This window comes from Panthera tigris, chromosome B4 (genome assembly GCF_018350195.1).
Source record: "Panthera tigris isolate Pti1 chromosome B4, P.tigris_Pti1_mat1.1, whole genome shotgun sequence".
NCBI classification, from domain to species: domain Eukaryota; kingdom Metazoa; phylum Chordata; class Mammalia; order Carnivora; family Felidae; genus Panthera; species Panthera tigris.
Window position 1 is genome coordinate 102,761,052 of NC_056666.1, and position 22,275 is coordinate 102,783,326.

A 22,275-nucleotide genomic window follows, 5' to 3' on the forward strand; every position below is an offset into this window, starting at 1 on the left:
TCATTTCCTCACTTCACTTGGCTAGCGCTTTGAAATGGTAATCCAATCTCAAACACTTCTTTGTGGTCTATGAAATCATTTTTTTCCCCCACTGGGTTCTGAGGACCAGTGATTCAGTATTACCTGATACAGATTATTCTTTGTTCATCTTCATATGTTTCCTTTCCCAAGCATATTCAATTAGAGTCAGAATGTGAAAATTCATAAAAACAAGCCATTCATATGTTAATATATTAAAAAGAGGTATCTAAAATACTTTATGAGCTACATGCTGCTTTACAGTCTCCTAAACTTAGCTGGAGATGCTAGATGACCATGAAACTCTGGTAACTGTTTTTAAGATTCAGTGTTCATTCGAGTCTACCATGCAAAATAGCCACAGGAACCTTCCTGTTGTTAACATTTTATAAGCACCAGTCCAGGGAAAAAAGGTGAAACACTAATCCTTGCATACTACACAGATAGCTAACCTATTTTATTTTGTCACTTAACTTTAATACTTTTTACAGTAAAATTGTAAATTATAACTCATATAACTTAAAGTTGATTATAATTATAATTAATAATTACCTAAAAGTAAATGATAAATACCTTGTATGTTCTTATTTGGTTCAATGCTGATCTTCAAACTGAAAATTTTCAGTATCTATTTTAAAACCAATATTTATATTCATAAGTAAATTTATCAAGTATTTATTGAGCATTTACTATCTATCTGGTACTATTCTCAGAACTTGGAATACAGTTTTGAATAAAACAAAGACTCCTGTCCTTAGGGAACTTTACATTATGTACAGATAATGAACCATGAGGATAATAAATAAATGTATTATAAGCTATATTAAAGTGTGATGAGGGCAATGGAGAAAAGAAAAAGTAGAACAGAGTACAGAGGATATAGAAGGGGAAAGGCTGAAGTGAGGAAGTTGTAAGTTTCCATTTTAAATATGATAATGTCTTAGTCTGCTTAGGCTACCATAACAAAATACCATAGGCTTAAACAACAGAAATCTTTCTCACAGACGCTAGAAATCTAAGAACTGAGTTCCAATCAATTTGTTATGTGGTGGGAGCTCTCTTCCTGGCTGGCAAGAGGCCTCCTTCTTGTTGTTTTCATATGGCTTTTCCCCAGTACATGCGCACAGAGGGAGAGAGCTAGCTTTCTGGTGTCCTTTCTTATAAGAACACTAGGTTTATTGGATTAGGGCCCAACCCTTATGGCCTCATTTAATGTTAATTACTTCCTTACTCCAAGTACAGTCACACTGAGAGGTTAGGGCTTCAACATATGAATTTTGGGGGACACATCCATTCAGTACAAAGGAAGCGGTCAGTGTAGGCTTCTTTGAGATGGTGATATTTGAGCAAACCTCTGAAGCTTATGAATGGGTACTCAGATATGCAAGGGAAATATCTTTCCAAGCACAGAAGTAAGCTGGTGCAAAAATACCAGGTACTCCTCCAATACCAGGTACTCTGACCTGGTATGTTCCAAAAACAATAAGTAGACCAGTTTGGCTTCAGTGGAGTTAAGGTGGAGATGGAAGTGGAAGTCAGAATGATAACAGGGAATCAGGGAGTTAATGAAGGAAGGACCAGATCACAGAGGCCACTAGAAGGACTGTGGCTTTTCCTTGTGAGAGATGAGGAGGATTTTAGGTAGAAAGGTAATGTTTAAGAGGATTACTATTCCTGCTATATTGAAAATAGATGGGAAGAGAACAAGGATGGATACAAGAAGGCTTGTTAGGTGTCTATACAATAATGTCTGCAAAACAAGATGCTGATCTGGCTCAGAATACAAGCAGCAAAGGGGATGAGAGATGAATACAGCTACGCAAAGTTTTGAACAGTATAATGAACCCCCAAATACTCACTATTTGAATGTAATAATTTTTAACATTTTGTCACATTTGTTTTATTTATGCATTTGCTTTTTAATTTTTAGTATTTTAAAGTAAATTACAGAAAACATGATGTTCCACTATTTATTATGTTTCCTTAATAAGTATATTTCTACTATATTGTCACAGCTAAATAAAAAATGATAAATCCTTGATATTATATAATACGATATGCACTTTCACATCATCCTCAGATTTTTTTCTCATACTATGTTTGAATCAGGATCCAAAAAGAGGTTCATATGTTATTTTCTATTGTTGTGTCTCTTAATCTCTTTTCTTCTTCCTCTTTTTTCCCCCATGTCACAGACACATTAAGGCAACCAGATAGATTGCTCTAAAGGAGGTCCCATATTCTGAATTTGTCTGATTGCTTTCTCTTGGTGTGATTTAATTTTTTCCTCCTTCCTCTACTTTCTTATAAATGAGAAATAAAATCTAAAAGTTTGAATATTCACAATTAACATTTTTGGCAAGGACATTTTGCAGGTGTTTCTGCCTAGATTCAAATACCTCTCTTCAGGAGGTGTATAATATCTGGTTGTCTCATTTCAATGACGTTAGAATTGATCAGTGAGTTTAGTTGTAGTGACAACATGATCCTTCATTGAAAAGTTATTTTTCCCCTTTGTTATAACTAGCAAATAGTCTGTAGGATGATAGTTCAGCATCCTGTTCATATCCAGTTCCCTAACAACCTTCCTCCTACTCATTAAGGATACATTTATGATTGTTACCTGAATCAATTATTTTATTAGGACTGAAAACTAATTTCTAATTATATTATTCCTTCCACATTTATTAAACTAAACTCTCTTGTAAAGAGGAGCCTTATTCCCTTAACTAGAACTTTTTTTTTAATTCATAAAATACAGTCCATCTGAGAAAGTTAGGGGGAAAATGCTTAATTTTTCCTTTTAAAGTATGGAAATGGTAGTCGAGCTATAACCGGTGTTTACAAGTTAAAAGATTTTTGTACATTTTTTATTTCTCTTTCATTGAATAATTTTAGAACTTGTGGATTTTTATATATTGAATCTATTTCCACCAATTTCAGCTTTTATTCATTATAAAATTTAAATTGTTTCTTCTTTGGCCAGTAGGAACTTATGCAAGATGATCTTTCATTCTTTCCGTACCATTAGCCTTTGATAGCTTCTTAGCTTTCTTGCCCCACTAGATGTCCCAAATTCCTTTTGTTTTCTAACCACCCTTTGGGATTACTACCTCTCCAACTTACCCTCGTTTCTTTTTTTTTAATGTTTTTTTTTTTCGATGGAGTGAGACAGAGTGCGAGTGGAGGGAGCGGCAGAAAGAGAGGGAGACACAGACTCTAAAGCAGGCTCCAGGCTCTGAGCTGTCAGCACAGAGCCTGATGCAGGGCTTGAACTCACGAACCATGAGATCATGGCCTGAGCTGAAGTTAGATGCTTAACCAACTGACCCACCCAAGCGCCCCAGCCCCATTATTTCTTTTAATGAAAAGTGTATGTGTTTTGAAGGTACAAGCAACAAGATTTCCTCAGACATTGTGGATAAGTTCTATGAGAGGAAGAGTCAAGGATAACTACAAAGTTTTTGGACTGAGCAACTAGATCATTGAGGTTGCCATCAACTAAGAGGTAGAAAGATTGCAGTTGAAAGGAAGGAATTATAGGAGTTCAGCTTTGAATATTGATTTTGAAATTTTAATTACATTTCTAAAGACGCATATTGGCAATTGCATATTCATGTCTGGAGTTCAACAGATAGCAATTAAGTAGTCATCATCATATAGATGAAAATTAAAACCATGAGGCAGCAATGGGCTCACTGAGGTGGTAAGTTTAGACAGAAAAAAGAAGAGGTCCAAGGGCTGAGCCCAAGATTTGAAGATCTGGGAGAAGTGGAACAAACACAGTTGTACACTTTATTAGCATTCTTGAGAAACATTCCAAGAAAATATCTTTCTGTGTTTTGAGACCCAAATAATATTTCATAATTATAATTAATAATAATGTTATATTTCTTGCTCTTCAGGTGAAGGACTTTCAGAAAGAACTGTAGAAATTATTCTTTCAGTCACTTTGTGCATCCTTTCAATCATTCTTCTGGGAACAGCTATTTTTGCATTTGCAAGGTAAGATTTATTTGTACTCTCATTCCTAAGATGCTTATGGACATTATTCAGTCATAGTCCAATCAGGAGACACAAGCCCCAATAGTTACTTGAATGGGGAATATTTAATAAAAAAATTGCTAACTTGTAGAAATAGTTAATTATCATAAGGGGTAAAAGAACTCTAAAGGCTCCAGAAATAGCAAGTACAACAAAGCAGCTGCTCTCTCAAGGCTGAGGAAAAATGGACAGTAAAAGAACTAAGAATTAGAAGAAGTCTCAGTCCAAAGTTTGACATGGAATGTCTACCACAGGCACATACAGCCTATCACCTATCAGTGGGCAGAGAAATATGACAGAGGGAGGGGCTGGAGCTGTCCTATTGAAGCTAACGATCATTGATGGAAAGTAGACAGGCTGGAATTGGTCTGTAGAAACAACTCACTCTTACTGGATGACGTGGGTGGCTGAGCTACTTGGAATCATTTACCAATGGGAAGAGTCTGCACTTAGGAGGCAGCTAGCACTCATAGAGTTGGGCTGCTGGGCTTTCACAATGAATAATGATAATGCAGACCTGGAACGCACCAGGGAAGTATCTCCCTGTCCCTCTTGCCTTGAAGGTCACTCTAGTATTCTCCATTGACAAAGCTTAACATCCCACCGGCTGGCAAAGGGGATGTATTAGGGTGTGGAGCCTAGCTTCAATATCACAAAGCAGGGCAAAGAAAGGCAGGTTTAAAACTAAGGGACAATAAAGCGATAACAAAAAAAGCAGAAGGTGCCAGGATTTTTGTATATTTAAAAATAATTTATAACTATGATAGGTTTAATGAAATATATTTTAATCAAATCTAACTTTTAAACTATACAGAAGAGATCATTTTTACATGATCTCTTTTGAGATCATGACATTTAAAGACATCCATCTTCCTTACATGGTGAGCCCCTTTTTCCTGTTTACTTTACCAATGAGTCTGTGCTACATTTTCCAAGGGCCCCTTTAAATTCTCAGTATTAGCCTCCTAATTCCCTTGCCATTTGCAGGGCCTCAGGGGAAATCTTAGTTATGGTCCTAAAATCCAGCCATAAAGTAGATTGCTGAGTTAAAGGGCCCTTACATTTGCAAAAATAACCATGACACTAATTTCCTAAGTAGCTTAATAGGCCCTGTTTTTATTTTACCTGAAGAATGTTGTCCTGTATTCTGAATGCCCATCATCTGTTTCACCTTGAACCTATCAAATCATCATTTTGATGGCTAATTTGAAGAACTCTTGAAAAAAATTTTTTTTTCTTACACTGCCTACTGTTCTCAGAGTCAGCCAGAAGATGGTGAGAGAAAGCCATTACTCTAGTTTTAGAGACATATAATTTGTATAAGATATCTTCCTTCCAATATGAATATGGCCAAGGCATACCCCTCAGGGACATGCCTTGGTCATATTCATATTGTTTCCTTGCTCTAAAATCTCTGATTTTTCATTTCCTTACAGGATGAACTCCTTATGTGGGCAAGAAATACTCCCCTCTTACTTACTCTCTACAAATTCCCAACATATTTCTCTTTGGCCAACTAGGTCTGTTCTCACCAGAACATTCCTTAGGCTTTTGTAGAACTCTGCTTTTGTTCCATCAACCAGAAATGTGCTTCCTCCTCCTTCTCATTCTGGAGCCTTCAAATCAAATCTCACTTTTTTACTTCCTAACAATACTAATAGTTGTCATATGAATTGTAATCTGGATTTTTTCTTTTTATGCTTTTTCTACACTTAGATCTTGCCTCTCAACTAAATTATAATGTTCTTGAGCATAAGAACCATATTTTATACTTTCTATACCATCCTTAATACATAACACATAATAAAAATATGTTTGAAATGTGATCGATATAATAGTATCACTAGTAACACACCATACTGTGTCAAAGAAGGATAAGCATGTAAAGGGTGTAAAATGATAGGGCCTTAATTAGATTCTCAGATTCATGTGACTTTTATTTTTGAACCTGAGTTTTCTAAATGTAAAGATAACAATATATGCTTTGCAATATTTGTGTAAAAAGCCAATGAGACAATTCAAAACATATTTCCATGCATTTTCCTGCATGTAGAAATGTTTCACATATATAAAAACAATGGGACATTGTCTTTTAGTATTGGTGATGATAGCAATGAGCTATTTCCACTTTGGCACACTTTCTTTTTATGACAAATCTGTGAGACAGCTAGAGAGAGGAAAAACAAGCACACAGCATTGGTTTCATTTGCTCTGTATTTTAATTTGCCAACGACCACCAAAGCCTTGATCAACTAATGCTCATCAAAATTTGAAATTTCACCAAAGAAACATGTTAAAGGAATATGGTAGAATAGGTTTATGGAATTAAAGCAAGAAAAAGAAGTTGAGTAGGTATAAATTTGCAACATATTCAGAGAAATGACCCCAACAAAGAAATTATTTGACTAATATCTTAAAAAGAAAACAAAACCTAAGTTTATATGCTTTCTATGATACTTCCTTTTTGGACTTTACTATGCTTCTTTTAGAATTCGACAGAAGCAGAAAGAAGGTGGCACATATTCTCCTCGGGATGCAGAAATTATTGACACTAAATTCAAGCTGGATCAGCTCATCACAGTGGCAGACCTGGAACTGAAGGGCGAGAGATTAACGCGGTGAGCACACTCCTCTTGGCGAACAGTGGTTCAGAGGGCCTGGAGCCATGACCCTATTCTGACCTATGCTTGTTGGAAGTGTTTGTGGGGCTCCTATTAACACAGGTCATAGAGATCTTCTTTCAAAGGGTGACCTCCATCTTCTGCACACTTCTCACTGGTGTTCGGAGAATCACTTAATCTTCCTTATGCTTTGAGTTCAATATGAACCTTGGACTATAATATTCAACCAAGCTTTCTTTTTCTTTCTTTTTTTTTGTCCTGAAACAAATATTTTTACACATTAAGCCTTTAAAATTATGTTTAATAATTTACTTCATATGATTTCTTTCTATGGGTTTTCTGGAGGTATCCATATTTTTAATCACAGTTTTAAATAAATTTGTAACTACTTGATACTATTTATATCATATTTATAAAAGCCTTTCTCATAGCTCTTTTTTTTAGTGTAAACTTACATTAGAAGTCCAACTTGTGTATTAACACTTTATATTTTAAATCGCTTAGTATTTAAAAATTAAATACAAAGTAAAAATTACCTTTGGAAGGAAAAGTGTGCCTTCGGTATGTATTGGAAATACTAAAGTGCTTAATTTTAGAGTATTTTAAATCCTTTTAAAATCATTAAAAAATATTCTAAATGTTGGCACATTTGAAAAATGTGTCTATTAAGATAATTCATCAAATTCTTAATAAAAACTGTCATCAGGTTATTATAACAAGTTTAGATCCAATATTTTGTGATGTTTGTAAGCACATTATAGTTGTTCCAAAGTATATGCACAACACTTCTGTACTTTAAAAAATTATTATTAACTGTTGAAATATGTCATCAAAGTTTTTGAGCTCAGAAAGGAATTGTTTACAGTTGTCATTTAGCAAAGCCGGTCTTTACCAAATAGATTGACTTTGAAAGAATATTTCCAGCATGTCTAAAAATATCTAATATGTGCTATAGTGGGAAGTGCCATGTGATAAGCAGGGCCCTTCCAAATACTGCAAGATGAAAGCTATTCAGTATTATCACTAAATTAGAAGGAAATCTGATTTGTTAAAGAGAAAAACTCACTTCTTTATATTTAGGTATTTACCTTTGTTTATATTCTAATAAAGGTTGTATCTATGGATGCAACAAAATGGATAGTGCTCCAAAGAACATGTGTAAGATGGTTATATATTACCTAGGACATAGTTTTCCACATAAGAAATGTTACATATAAAAGATCAAGAGGTCCTGGGGCGCCTGGGTGGCGCAGTCGGTTAAGCGTCCGACTTCAGCCAGGTCACCATCTCGCGGTCCGTGAGTTCGAGCCCCGCGTCGGGCTCTGGGCTGATGGCTCGGAGCCTGGAGCCTGTTTCCGATTCTGTGTCTCCCTCTCTCTCTGCCCCTCCCCCGTTCATGCTCTGTCTCTCTCTGTCCCAAAAATAAATTTAAAAAAGTTGAAAAAAAAAATTAAAAAAAAAAAAAAAAAAGAGGTCCTCAGGGTAATCTGCCAAAGTTAAGCCACATCATAGGAGTAATAGAGCATTCCAGTATTAGACTATATCTCGGTGCTAAAAGGGTCATCCTTCATGGTAAAAAGAAATTTCTTCTCCTTTCCCTCTGGAGCCAACTGAATTTCTATAGTATTTCCCCAACTCCCTTTCTGTACCACTTTCTCAAATTTTTGTGCCCCCTCTACAGACCTCATTCTCTTCTACACCCAAAAGTACCAGGGATAAAACATCAACTCTCTCAGTGCAATTAATTTTACTTGTTTAAACAATTTAGTTGAGTCTGTTCATAATAAAATGTGAACTTCTAAGTATCTAAACACTTCTAGGGCCTTTTTTTAAAAGAATCTTTATTGATCTCCCAATAGTCCTTAGGATGTAGATCTTTAGGAGATATGACATAATAAAGTGAAAAAAGTCAGTCAGTATTAAAGTATTCTTGATGAAGGAGGTTACCATTCTAGGCAGGCTATGGTGAGGTTAGATCCCCTAAGCTCTGTGTGTTTTTACAGCTTGCCCTTTCCTGCACTTCTGAACACAGCTATTATCTAAACGCTGTAGGATTTTTTTTTCTTAACAGGGTTTGTCATGGCAGCTAAAGGGAAAGGTGGATAAGGACTGCATAGTTTATTATTGGGTTTTTATAAATTAGGGGCCGCCTTACTTAACCTTGACTCCTAATTATTTGTTTTCCTGTTCCCATGTTTATTTACATATATGTGGCTTTATTTGTAAATTGATGTAGAAGTGTCTTTCAAGTATATTTCAAATAATTTTTATTTACTTTTGCACATAGAAAATTCATATATTGCCCCCAGTAATAGCATAGTTGGAAACTTTAGTTTCTGTGCTTTTTACTTTCTCATTTTTTGTTACAATTCTAGCATTACTGACTATAAAACATTCTTATTTGTAATTTCAATGGCACATAATAATATCCTTTGCTTGATTTATTGCAGAAATGTATTAAAATAGCTAGCAAGTTGTTTGAGTATTAACTCTTCATTACAGAGATCTGTCTCCAGCTTTACTATTTATCGAAGGTTTTTCATTTAATAAGATCACTAATACATTAGATATGAAGTCTAAAAAAATGGTAACTAACAAATCCATAATTAGTCATGTGTACATATACAAGGGACCGTCCTTCTGTGAAGCTCTAAAGCTCTTCACTTGTCTTTGAGGTGCTGGAAGATCTAAATCTATTCAAAGTCATACAGGTCATGAGAGTAGAGCCAAAGAGACAGTATATTCTGAGACTAAAGAATCAGAGCATTTGAGTTCATTTGTAAATTGTTGAATAACTTATGTCGTATGTCTGTGTTATTTGCAGCAAAGAACTTAGATGATTTCCTTTAAATCTACCCAGCTAACATATGCTGTTTCTACTTTTGGCTTAGACATGGTCTTTCCCCTCCAACCTGCCTACTCTCTTCTAGCTAGCTGGACAAGCAGTTTTCCTCAGTGTCATATGTCTTGACATGTCCATAAGAGAAATGATAAAAGAAGAATATCTAATCAAAATATTAATTTTAGGGATTATCTAGTTGACAAAAGATCATTATGATGCTTGTACTAAATCTTGTCAAGGACTTTTTTGTAGTTAAGAAAGTATTTATTTTATGATACATGCCTGCATATATATTTACATGTTGAGATTCATCCTGTAATTTTTGTATGTGCAAACTCTCATTATTTAGTTATATTCTACATTGTTGCACAAAGAATCTGAAGAAGAATTCTGGCACATTATACTTTTTCTTTGTGAAGGAAAATGAAACTCAAAAAATGATTTAGTGGGGCGCCTGGGTGGCTCAGTCGGTTAAGCGGCCGACTTTGGCTCAGGTCATGATCTCGCGGTCCGTGAGTTCGAGCCCCGCGTCAGGCTCTGTGCTGACCGCTCAGAGCCTGGAGCCTGTTTCCGATTCTGTGTCTCCCTCTCTCTGACCCTCCCCTGTTCATGCTCTGTCTCTCCCTGTCTCAAAAATAAATTAAAAAACGTTAAAAAAATTAAAAAAAAATGATTTAGTACTCTGTAACTCCATGAGAACATTCAGGATAGGCCAAGATAATGTTTTAAATTCCTATTTGGAATGATAATTATATCATTTCCTCATGCACATTTTATATTTAAGTTGAGACGATGCTAGATGTATTTCTTAGGAAGAGTATCTAATATTTTGGGCTCATCTATTCCATATTTACCAGATTAGAAAATGACCCTCAGGGTTTGTTATTTGTAAGCAAATGAACAAAACATTTTGTGATGGCTCCTTTGAAACACAGCCATTTAGCCCATGAAGGTGAGAAAAGTTTCTCGGAGGAGATATTGGCAAGATCAGCAAACATTCAGGTGAAGCAGACCTGAATCTTCAAGGTTGCAGAGACCAGCAGGTCCTGTGACTTACTTTAACTAATTTCACTGCAATACAAACTCCTTTTCCAAGAGGGTTATAACACTTAAAATTAAACAACCCACCAGAATGTTCACAAGTATTTTATTGACACTCAATTTCTTCCAAGCCTCAACTGTTCCCCCCCAATTGTGTGCATCATTCCATATTAATTATCTTGCCTGTTTTACTTGAGTGAATGTAATGGTGCATTAATTAGACTCAAGGCCCAATCATGAGTGGAATTAAAATTCTAACAAAATAAAGCAAACAACTGAATTGCTACTTTAAGAGTATCTTTCTTTCTTCCATAGCTTTAAAAGTATGCGTTGAATTTTTGTTAAATGTATATGTCTTCAGGAAGCTTACCATTTAAAAGAATTCTATGAATGTGCTTTGTAAACTGTAAATCAGAATACATTTGGAATTGTTATTGTTATTTACAATCTTTATACAAATTATCACTTCAACCTACCTTCACACAGAGGGTTTGCTAACATAATAATGACTACTGTTTATGAGCAATTCCTATGTGTTAAATTCTGTGTGTAATGATCTCACTTAACTCTTTCCTTTGTGGTGGGTACTTTTAATCCCATTTTACAAATGAAAAACAAAAGATATTTAGAGAATTTAAGTAACTGTCCAGAGTCATAGATCTAGTAAATAAGAGAGCCATGATGCTAGCCTGGGTTTGTTTGATTTGGAGGTTATCAAGGTACACCTGTATCTGTGTGTGTGTGTGTGTGTGTGTGTGTGTGTGTGTGTGTGTGTGAACTCTGAAGCGTACTAGATGAGATCAATATTACCCCTATTAAAAAAACAAGGCCCCATGGTATCCTTCTTCAAGCAGTTTTCCTATGCAGAGAAATGATTCTAAGGGAAGACCTGCTTCTTTCAAATTATTTGTCCGTTAGTGATAACGGGCAAAGGAGTGATGGCATTTTAGTCTAGGTTCAAACTTGCAGAAGCTAAAAATTCTTTAATAGTCCAAGTCTTACTGTCCTTCAATAAGAATACATAATATTTGACTGATATATGAAACTCTATGTAAAATTGTTAGCATTTTAATTGCCATCAGTTCTTTGACAGACTCTGGTCATTAATTTTTCTTCTATCTGAAACCATTTTGCAAACAATGGCAAAAATACATGAATCCAGATAAGAAATGTCTGACCATGTGAATTCAGGACAAGAGATGTCCTGAAGTGGAATGAAGCTCAAGACAGTTAATGCTCATGTGCTGGTGGCAGCAAAAACTAATCCAGTGTGTTCGTGTACTAAATAAACAATTAATGTTTACTTCCAGATATTCTTCATTTTTCTTTAGACGCAAGGAGATTTTTGTCATCCAGTAAGTTACTATGGTGGTGCAGAGCTCTGTTGTGATTGTTTTCATCTTGTCAGCTGGTGTGCTCTATATTTTTAAATGTATTATACTGAGCGTTTTGTTGTTTAATGTGCTATTTTTTCCAAAGCCAAAGGAAAAAAAAGCCCTATGCTTTCTAGGTACAATATATCCTCTATAATTTGCATGCTATTGATATGGTAAAGTTAACCTTATCAAAAAGCACATTGACTCGTAATGTGCATGTCCTGAGAATTTGCTGTGTTCTCATGTTGTGTTAGTTGATAGTAAAATAGGTTTTCACCTAGATTTCTGCACATGCATCTTGTGTTATTATTACCATGATACAAAGCTGCGTTCTCCATCTGACAGATGGAGTCTGGGTCCACACTTCACACAAGCTCATTTCGACTACTCCAGGTGGCAATCTGTAAAGACCAAGACGATGAAATTTTCCATTCTGTGCCTCTGGGGCATACACAGAGTGGCACATTTCATGGAATCTGTACTTCAGCCCTAACCAATGGGTAGCCAACTGTGCATGCTTTCAGGCACTCCTCTGATGCTTGGAAATGCCATCTGTAGGCTAGCACAAAACTTGCTTTATGCATTCTGAGGGTAGCATAGCAAAATGTCAGTATTACCAGGGACTCCAGCAACTGATCGAGTGCCCCAGAGATAACCAGTTTGTTCAGGCAAAGAATATGAATGGAGGCAAAGAACAAAAATGTATTTGATTTCAAAATCCCAAATCTATTACAGAGGAATCAGTCCCCATGAACCACAAGCCTGGATGGGGCCAAGGCTCCTGACATTCTCATTGATCATGAATAGTACTCAGCATGATTAAAACAGTGGAATCCAGGACTATTTCTACTCTAATCATATTCAGCATTTTGGAATCATAGGTAACCTTGTTTTACTTCATATAAACTAATTGCCAAGTTCCCACTGACAGAATTAAAATAGTTTTATAAAAATACGTTTTCCTCAAAGGACCTGCATGATCAGATTCAGTTGTCAAAGTAAGATTCTGTCGAGCTAAAGGTTTAAGTGATCACATCACACATAAAATATCCAACTCCAACCAGCACTCAAAGCTGACCCCTCAGCATTCTAGACTCACAAGAGGCCTGGTTGAGCAACCCTGCCCCCTGCCAAATATCCTTTTTTGACATCATTAAACAGAATTCTTTTACTTTTTTTGCTCTATGCCATTAATGCCTCAGAGAAGAATACTTCCATTTTTTATAGAATCCTCACTGTTTCTCCTCCACAACCAAATGTCCTCTCTTAGAATTAGTCAGTAGTATCCAGCTTAGTCAGAGCTCTTACTTTGATAGAGGTAAACTTAATTAGTTTGGATTCATCAGAACCTTTATAGAACACCTCTTCATAAATCATATTTGTTAAAGTAGATGTAGTCTTCTTCCAAATTTAGTTTTCTGTGGTTCCCTTCTAACCCTTAACTGAAGAACTTCAGTGCTAACCTGCCTTGCTAGCTGATAATAGTTCAGGCTAGAAGTGCTTCTTTTTAGATATTATGTCATCTGTGTCCTCTTCATTAAATTCTCACTGAGAGTCTGTGTCCACCTCTTCAAACAGCTGTCAGCAATTTCTTCAGCTTCTCTGTCTACTCCTTCTGCCCTCTTGCCTGAGGTAGCTAATCTTATGCCCATGGCTAGAATCTAAGATATGTGGTAGACAAGAAAAAACATCTGTCAAGAATTTTGTTTTCAAAAGTGCTAATGTCGAAAGACTTCATAATAATGAAAATATACCTCTTGCCTCCTTGGGAATCTTCTCACGGCTCTTTTATGTCAGGAAGAATGCTGCTTTTCCTTATCTATTTGGAAGTCCATTTTATCTTGTTTGAGTAAAAGAAGGATCAGTCAGGCACCTATCAAGTGCCAGGCACTGTTGTAGACACTGGACATACTGGGATGAAAAAGGAAGGGATGCCTCCAAAGAGCTGCCCTTTAAATAGCTAAGCTCCTATTAAACCTGTTTATCTTTACAGATATGAGGAAATATACTGAGAAAGTACTTAGATATCACTTACTGATTGTTTTTCTAATTAAATAAGAACTATATTACACCACTTATTCAAGTGGTGTGTTTACCTTATAAGGTGAGGTTTTAGAGTCAGCTGTATAGTACCAGCTATTGGTTAGGATAATATTTTTTTTAACATTTTTTACAAGTTTATTGAGAAATAATGGACATGGCTCACTGTATAAGTTGAAGGTCTACAGCATGGTGGTTTGATTTGCAGATATTATGAAATAATTACCACAATATATATATTTGTTCATATAGATACAATAAAATTGTATATATATATTTCATATAAATACAATAAAAAGAAAAAAATATTCTCCTTGTTATGAGAACTCTTAGGATCTATCTTCTTAACAGCTTTCAAATATACCATATAGCAGTGTTAGCCATAGTTATTGTGTTGTACGTTAGGTCCCTAGTACTTATTTATCGTATTACTGGAAGTTTGCATCTTTTGACCACCTTCCTCCAATTCTCCCTCCCCTCCACCCTTTGTCCCTGGTGACCACAAATCTGATCTCTTTCTCTATGGATTCGTGTTTATTTGTTTTTTAGATTCCACATATAAGTGAGATCATATACTATTTTTCTTTCTCTGACTTATTTCACTTAGCATAATGCCTTCCAACCCATCCATGTTATTACAAATGGTAGAATTTCCTCTTTTTTATGGAGATATATATATATATATATATCCATATATATATATATATATATATATATATATATATATATCCATATATATATATGCATGCCACAACTTCTTTACCCATTCACCCATTCACCCTCTGCTGGGCATTTAGGTTGTTTCCATGTCTTGGCTATTATAAATAATGCTGCCATGAACATAGGGGTGCAGATGCCTTTTTGAGTTAGTGTTTTCATCTCCTTTGGACATTCCTAGAAGTAGACTTGCTAGATCATATGGTAGTTATATTTTTAACTTTTCAAGGATTGATTAGGATAATTGTTTAAATTTATATTAGGGGCCAAAGAAGAATTGTTGGTGATTTGATAAAACAATGAAGAAGGATCTGAAAGAATACTTTTTAAAGCCTAAAACAAATAAAAACAATAGGAAAAGACAAAACTTAAGACACCTTTGAAATCATTATAGTAAATGTTGTGGATAAGTAATAGGATATCATTGAAGAAGTACATGTAAGTGTTAGAACAATTAATGGCGATTGAAATTTATAAATTAAAAATTCACTCTCAACATTTTCTAAAACTTGGAAAGGTTCATTAAGATATTTTACCAGAAAGATTCTTAACAAAATTTTATTTGAATATGAAGTATGTTGTTAGTTTGACAAATACATAGTTTAAACCAATGCAATAAAATTTGAGGTTCTTTTCTTTTTAATCTAAGTAGAAAACACGAGGTTTCTCAATTTGTCCTATGCCACTGGTAATGCTGATTTAAGCTGCTCATCTATAGGCTATCATCCATAGCTCTCTATTTGGACTATATTTTAATTCCCTATAGATTTCAACTAATTGACCTTGAGAGAAAGCTGAGTCTCTGTGACAATATGGTCTTCAATCACCACTGCCAACATAAATAAATGGTTCCTCTCTGAATCTATCAAGAGTAATCTGAGTGGAATTTAAGTTTTTGATAGACTTTTAAAAAATGAGCCCAGACATGAAATAATACCCTTTTCCAAAAAAAAGGAATAGGATTTAAGACAGCTAAGATTCATGTAATAAGAAGTGTTTAGCCCTTCCTGTTGGAAAGTGGTCAGTTATCTTATTGAAATCTGGACAGTTCCCAAATTGATTTATGTAATAACGAACTGAATACAATTTGACAGTATCTTCACCATTGTAAGTGAATAAAATAAGGGTTAAAATAAGTGTACCATACCAGTCTAAAATTCTCCCTATGTAACACTTTAAGTTTTTAAAAATGTTAATAAAAAGCTTGCTATTTGAGTTTCTTTAAATATCTTCACAGATCACTTGATTTGGAAATAACACTCCTTCTAAAATAACATTGCTGACGTTAATTTCTATGAGGTATTTTTTATGTTTATCTAAACAAACAATTTTTCCTAAAAGAATTTAATTTTCTCATCAGTAAAAGTCAATGCTTTTGTGTATTATGCTCCACCTTCTTTTCTAGTTCCGTGTATAAATTGTTCAAATTTATTTTTTTTCCTATATAAAAACAGACTTTAAAACCTATAATAAAATTTAGAATGCAGCGATTTCTTAATGGAAAAAATGCACCTTTATAATATGAAGCTAAGTATCAAAGCAATGATATGGATACTATAGACAACAACAACAAAAAATCTTTTATTTGAATAGTCAGGTAATGTGTGCCAAAATGTCTTCTCAATTTAAGCCATCCAGATAGGTATTTCAATTTCAGGTCACACATACTGGTAACATAAGCATAGACTGGAAAATTACATAAAAATTAGACTTTAGAAGTCTTGTTTCTCATATTACGTAAATACAAATGTAAAGAATAGGTTACATAAAGTGACTAGGTTTAGAAAAAGAGAGTGATACAAAGGAAAATAAAGCCAAAATAGTTCTTAGTTGTTTTTTTTGAAGTGTATCTTTTTATTAGTTGTATAGGCAAGATGATTTTGTTATTCATATATCTAATTTCCTACGAGGTATCTAGCTCCTGTTAACTTCTAGTTAGGGGATCCAATATGGCTTTGGTTAGACTCATATAGTGTTTATTCATACATCTATTGATCATACTTAGCTAAAACTTCTGAGAATTCTCAATTGCCTTCTATTTTAGTGGAAAATTCATTCACTTTAGATACTCTCATAATAATCAGAGTATTTATGTTTAACATTCTATGTGTCCTAGTCTGAATGCATCCACAGTTTTATATTTAATGATGATTAATTCATTGTCTACTATGAATAAGGTTACAAGGGATTTATAGCAAAACCAAGTGTTAATCCTGCCCCAGCCTTCAAGTATACATGAACCTCAACATGTATATCCTTAATACATGTACTTATACAGCCATAATACAAGTGGTTAGTGACCTGTCCATAGAAATTTGGTTTTATAGAAAGAAGTTATTTTCTCTATAACAGATCAGAGTAAGGTCCATAGAAGGGTTAACATTTGAATCAGTTGTTGAGGAATCAGTAGGATATGGTTGTGGTAAAACACCTGAAATGGTACAAACTGAGAGGGAGGGATGCTAGAAAGTATGTGGAGTACAAACAGGATATGTGAAAGGTAGTTGTAAGGAAGAACATTACAAATGTGGGCATGATGAGAAATGCTTTCACATGATAATGTGAAAACTGAATTATTACAGTCTTTATGTTATTAGAGATGTATTTGGGATCTTGAATTGAGAACTAGAAAGCAAGGCTTAGATTTGAAGTCTGTTTATCTATGATCATTCTTTATGCTGAGACCTTGATTAAGAATAAAATAGGAAATCTTGCTGCTTAATTTAGCACATTCTAGTCTACCAAGTTTTGAGTAAAATTAAGATAAAGTATTCTTTTAGAAACAAAAAAATTTCTTCCTTTGTATCAGTATGAATTGTAGGACAGATGGGTAAGAGGAGCTTGAGTTTTACAAAATAGAGTAGAAATAGCAATTCTAATACTAATGATAGTAACTAATACTTATGTATTGCTTCCAAAGCCAAGGGCATTTCTAAACATTTTACATATATGACCTTGATTTACATATGCTTTCCTTATTTTACAAATTAGGAACTGAGGCACAGAAAGATTAAGTAACTTGCTTAACGTAACCCAGCTAGTAATTGTTAGAGCCCATATTTAAAACCAATAAAGGCATCATATTTTATAGTAAGGAAAGAATTCACAAATATTCACCTGAATCTAATAGCCAGTTACAGTTCAAAATTAATATCTTTAGGGACGCTTAGATGGCTCTGTCAATTAAGCTTCTGACTCTTGATCTCAGCTCAGGTCATGATTTCATGGTTTGTGAGATCGAGCCCTGTGCTGGGCTCTGCACTGACAGCATGGAGCCTGCTTGGGATTCTCTCTTTCCCTCTCTCTCTGCCCCTCCCCTGCTCTCTCTCTCTCTCTCTCAAAATAAGTAAATAAACTTTAAAAAATGAATAAATATAAATAAATTTTAAAAAATAAAATTAGTATCTTTACAGAGATCTTTCAATTGCAAGATAAAATAATAGTAAAAAAAAGCAACTTTCTGTAGTATTCTTCACTGTAAATAAATTGATAAAAGAAACATCTTTTTATTAAATTAATTATAATTTCTAAGTGAAAATATAAATCATTAATGATAATAAGAGCCAGGATGTGAATAATTGGTGGTTCAACTATTTCTTGCTCATTTATATTTTAATATGATTATTCATGTTTAATGTATTTTGAGGACTTCATGAACATATTTTGATTCTTCAAATACCTTATTGATGGCTGTGCAGAAACTAGCCCTACTTTAGATTCTAGATGGCTCAGTAAAAATATTTTGCCAATACTGCCTCAAATAATTTTGGATTCTCTGGGAAAAGAGACTCTTCCTACTATAGGATGGCAGTCTGACTGTCCTTAAATAGGTGGGCCATGAGCCTGTCATTAAATTAGATGTAATATGTTTGAATCTCACCATTCACAAGTTGATATGAAAACAATCTCCATGCAATTCAAGAATTTCCATTTCCCTGTGGTAGCAGGGAAATTGGTCTTGCTAATTCAAATGTCTCATTCATATTTCTATCTTAAGCTCAGTTAAGCAGGAATGCCTAACCTAACCCCTTGCTTTTCCTGTTTCTGAGGAATATTGTGGCATAAAAGCATCGGGGCAACAGGCATCTAAGGGAACTTGGGTAGTATGGGTCTAGCCCATGATTATATTTTCTTCTTACTGGTCTTTGCTGAAGAGTAATTATTTCCAACAGGGATCGATTGTTGCCCCAGTCCCCACTGCATCTGTTGCTATATAAGAAGTATTTCCAGAGCCTCGAATTCAGATAGTCTGTCTTTCTTTTCTAAACCCCAAATCAAAGATTCTGATTCAATAGCCCATTCAGTCATCTCCATATTCATTTGGTTAAAAATTTCTCTGTTGCATTCTTAGAATCACTCTAGGATATCGTGGGAAGCTTACAAGTTCATCCACGGAGACTTTGCTCAAACATTGCTGTTTTATCACTGTGATGCCGTGTTTGATAATGGTATGCTCTATGAGGTTATACCCTAAGAAGCTGGGAGATACCTTCTTCTCCTTGGGGACACCTAAAGCATTAGCCAAGAATTCTTTCATTCTTCTTGGTAGTACTTGCTCCTGCACCCCCATATTTTTCACCAGTTCCTATATTGTAATAAATTGAACTTTTTTGACTCATTTTTTGTTCATTGAACCCACCCCTTTGAGACTATTTGTATAGTATTCTTTATGCTGCATCTTTCAATCTAATTATTTTCTTTCATTTATTCTTTACCTCAAAACCACATCTTCTTATAAATATTCTTCATTTAAGGAATACAGCAAAATCATCCTTGATAATATTTAAATTTTAAAACTTTGAAAAAGTTATATGTTATTCATTTTATTTCATTATACTTTGTGCCTTTTGTGGTTTTGCGGTGCTAATTGTGCATGACAAATGTGTTATTGAAGATGTGCCCATCTCTGAATTTGTGTGTGATGCATAGTCTATTTAGCTGCAAAAAATTATTTCAGATTTTTTCAGAGTATAAATAATTGGACCGATGAAGTGTCACAGGAGATATGTCTAAAGTAACTGAAAGAATTGTGATTTTTTATGGTTACATACTCATCAAAACTCACTCATGAAATAAAATTTAAGCAATATGATGTCATTTTTCAAAGATCCACTCTCCCTGGTTAAGCACTCTCTGTGGACAAAGAAAATATTTTTTTTAATCCACATTAACTCTCTTAGACCCTAAATACTATGCAATATATAAAATAAAATTTAAAAAAGACCTGTTTTTAACACAGTACTCCAAAGGCCTAACAGCATAAAAGGGTGCCTTAGCTTGAGAGAGAAACTAAGTTATTATTTGGCCATATTTAGATCCAAATATTAGACAACTGAAATAGAATTTAAAATAACGATCACCTATCAGTTAAAGGGATAACACATCATACGTTACCGATTTATTATATTTTTCTGATTTTAGTCTAGAAGTCTTTTAGAAAGAACTATACCCTCAACTTACAATGCATTTAACACAATCTCTGTTGCAGGTTACTTAGTTATAGAAAATCCATCAAGTAAGTTTGTTAAATATCTTTTCTTCTTTTTGAATATCAATGCTAGATTCACTGATTCAATGAATCTTAATGTGTGGTTCCTTTCTTGTATGTTTGCTAGAAAAACCTCCAAGCTGGATATAAATCATAAAAGCATGACTAATTGCATGGTAACTGGAGAAATGCTTTCTCTCTCTCTGGGGCGAAGCCTGCATGTCTGTATTTTAGCTTGGGAAGTAATACGGGGATATTTAAACTCCTTAGGGTTTAAAAACCATGTCATTATGAGAATGAGGTCACTGCAATATTTTATATCTTCTAAAACCTTGTAATGTATAAAATGTTTTCTGTATGACAAAGAGGTATTATGTGCTTTAGGATTCAATGATAACTTTATGCCCTTATATTTACTTGAAAAACTTTCTTCATTAAAATATGAAATCATTCATCGAAAGTCACTTGAAAATTGAAAGAATTTTGTGCCAGGAGACAAAGAAAGCAAACTTACAGTGGAAAAGTTAATTTTGTAAATATGACAGAGTGACTTTAAAGGGCTGTGTGGTTTATGGGTTTTGAAATGTCTGTTGTTCTGTGGCTCATTAACTGTACAGCCAGTGCCATGCTAAAGCGAAAGAACTCAATCTAACGTGATAATATTTATACCTTTCTTTGCTTGGAGGCCGGTGAGCAAGAAATCCTTCCTGCAACATGTTGAAGAGCTTTGCACAAACAACAACCTAAAGTTTCAAGAAGAATTTTCGGTATGTTACTAGCAGTTGTCACAACATTGCCAGACCTCCAGTCGTTTCATGTGTCACATTTCATGTCCATTTTAAGCAAGCAAGGCCATGAAGGACTGTGGCCTTGATAATCAATACCCAATTACCAGGTTGATTGTTTAGATAGTAATGTTACACGTGGTGGCCTCTGGTGCAACCCGAATGGAATTATTCACCTACTGTGTGAGGAAAAGGTGCTCTGCTTCAGACCTTCCCCGCAATGGCAACCTGGCCTCATTTCTTCTCTGCTCTTTCATCCAGATGGATGAGAATCTGGAATGCTGTATTCACTGGTTTTTGTGAGACTTAGGTTATGCTCTAAATGTGGTTTTAATATTTAAATAATTATTTTAGATTTAGAGACCAAATAATTCCATTTTTGCCTGCTTAGTTTATGTTAGTGATGTGGATGAACCTGAGAACGTGATGTTTCCAGAAACTATAAAAATCATATTATTTCTAGAACTATCCAAAAGGTAAAAATACCTGCGTTTTATGAGGCCTATTATTAAGTTACTATGAAATAAATACTATATCACATTATGGAAAATATGTGAAGTTAAGAACATTCCACTTTGACACTATTCAGAAGTTAAGATTAATTTTATTGCTTTCAACATTCTATATACCTATAAAATTTAAATTATAATAATGCATAAGGTGTATATCAGAACTATAAATAAGCTTTTTTTAAAACTTGTGTGCATCTTTCCAAACTTAGCTGGTTATTTTGTATTATATAAGTAAAACGGATCTCTAAATGTCACCAAAAACTTTCTTTTTTTTTTTGCATGAAATTTTTAGTGTGTGAACTTATGAAACAAAGAATTAAGCAATTGGCTTGAATAATTCAGGATTATAATATTTCAGCCTCTCAGGGAATAATAACAAAATGTGAGAAGATTAATGGTATTTCCTACAGCTCTTTGGTTATGCTTCTTAAGTAATATTGGTCTGGACTTAACAAAATCGATGGTACCATAAAACTTTTCTTAGCATTTACACAGCGAGAACTCTCAATTTTTCAGGAGCAAAAGTGTAATTTCACTAGAATAAGAGCGAATATAATTACATTATGCATGACTGAGTAGATGAAAAGTTTTATTAGCAATAACATTTTCACATGTATTATGTTGAGAAAGTTTCTAGTTCAACTTTTTTGGAGATCATGGTTTTGAGAACTTGTTTTTTTATATAAATATATAGGCAAACTTTATACATTTTATAAATATATCTATATATGTAAGGAACTTTTTAAAATTGTTTTTATCTTAATGATGTGTTAAGTTTTCTTTTTTTTTTA

The 22,275-nt window shown here is 34.2% G+C and overlaps 1 protein-coding gene across 1 annotated transcript in view; it reads left to right on the forward strand.

Annotated features, from left to right (window-relative positions):
- Positions 1-22,275, forward strand: part of PTPRQ (protein tyrosine phosphatase receptor type Q) — a 199,313-nt gene that overhangs the window by 146,919 nt on the left and 30,119 nt on the right. Inside the window, exons 34-37 of the mRNA XM_042990863.1 lie at positions 3,924-4,023; positions 6,552-6,680; positions 20,188-20,214; positions 20,873-20,954. Coding sequence (XP_042846797.1) covers positions 3,924-4,023; positions 6,552-6,680; positions 20,188-20,214; positions 20,873-20,954 — 338 coding nt within the window. The remainder of the gene's footprint in view (positions 1-3,923; positions 4,024-6,551; positions 6,681-20,187; positions 20,215-20,872; positions 20,955-22,275) is intronic.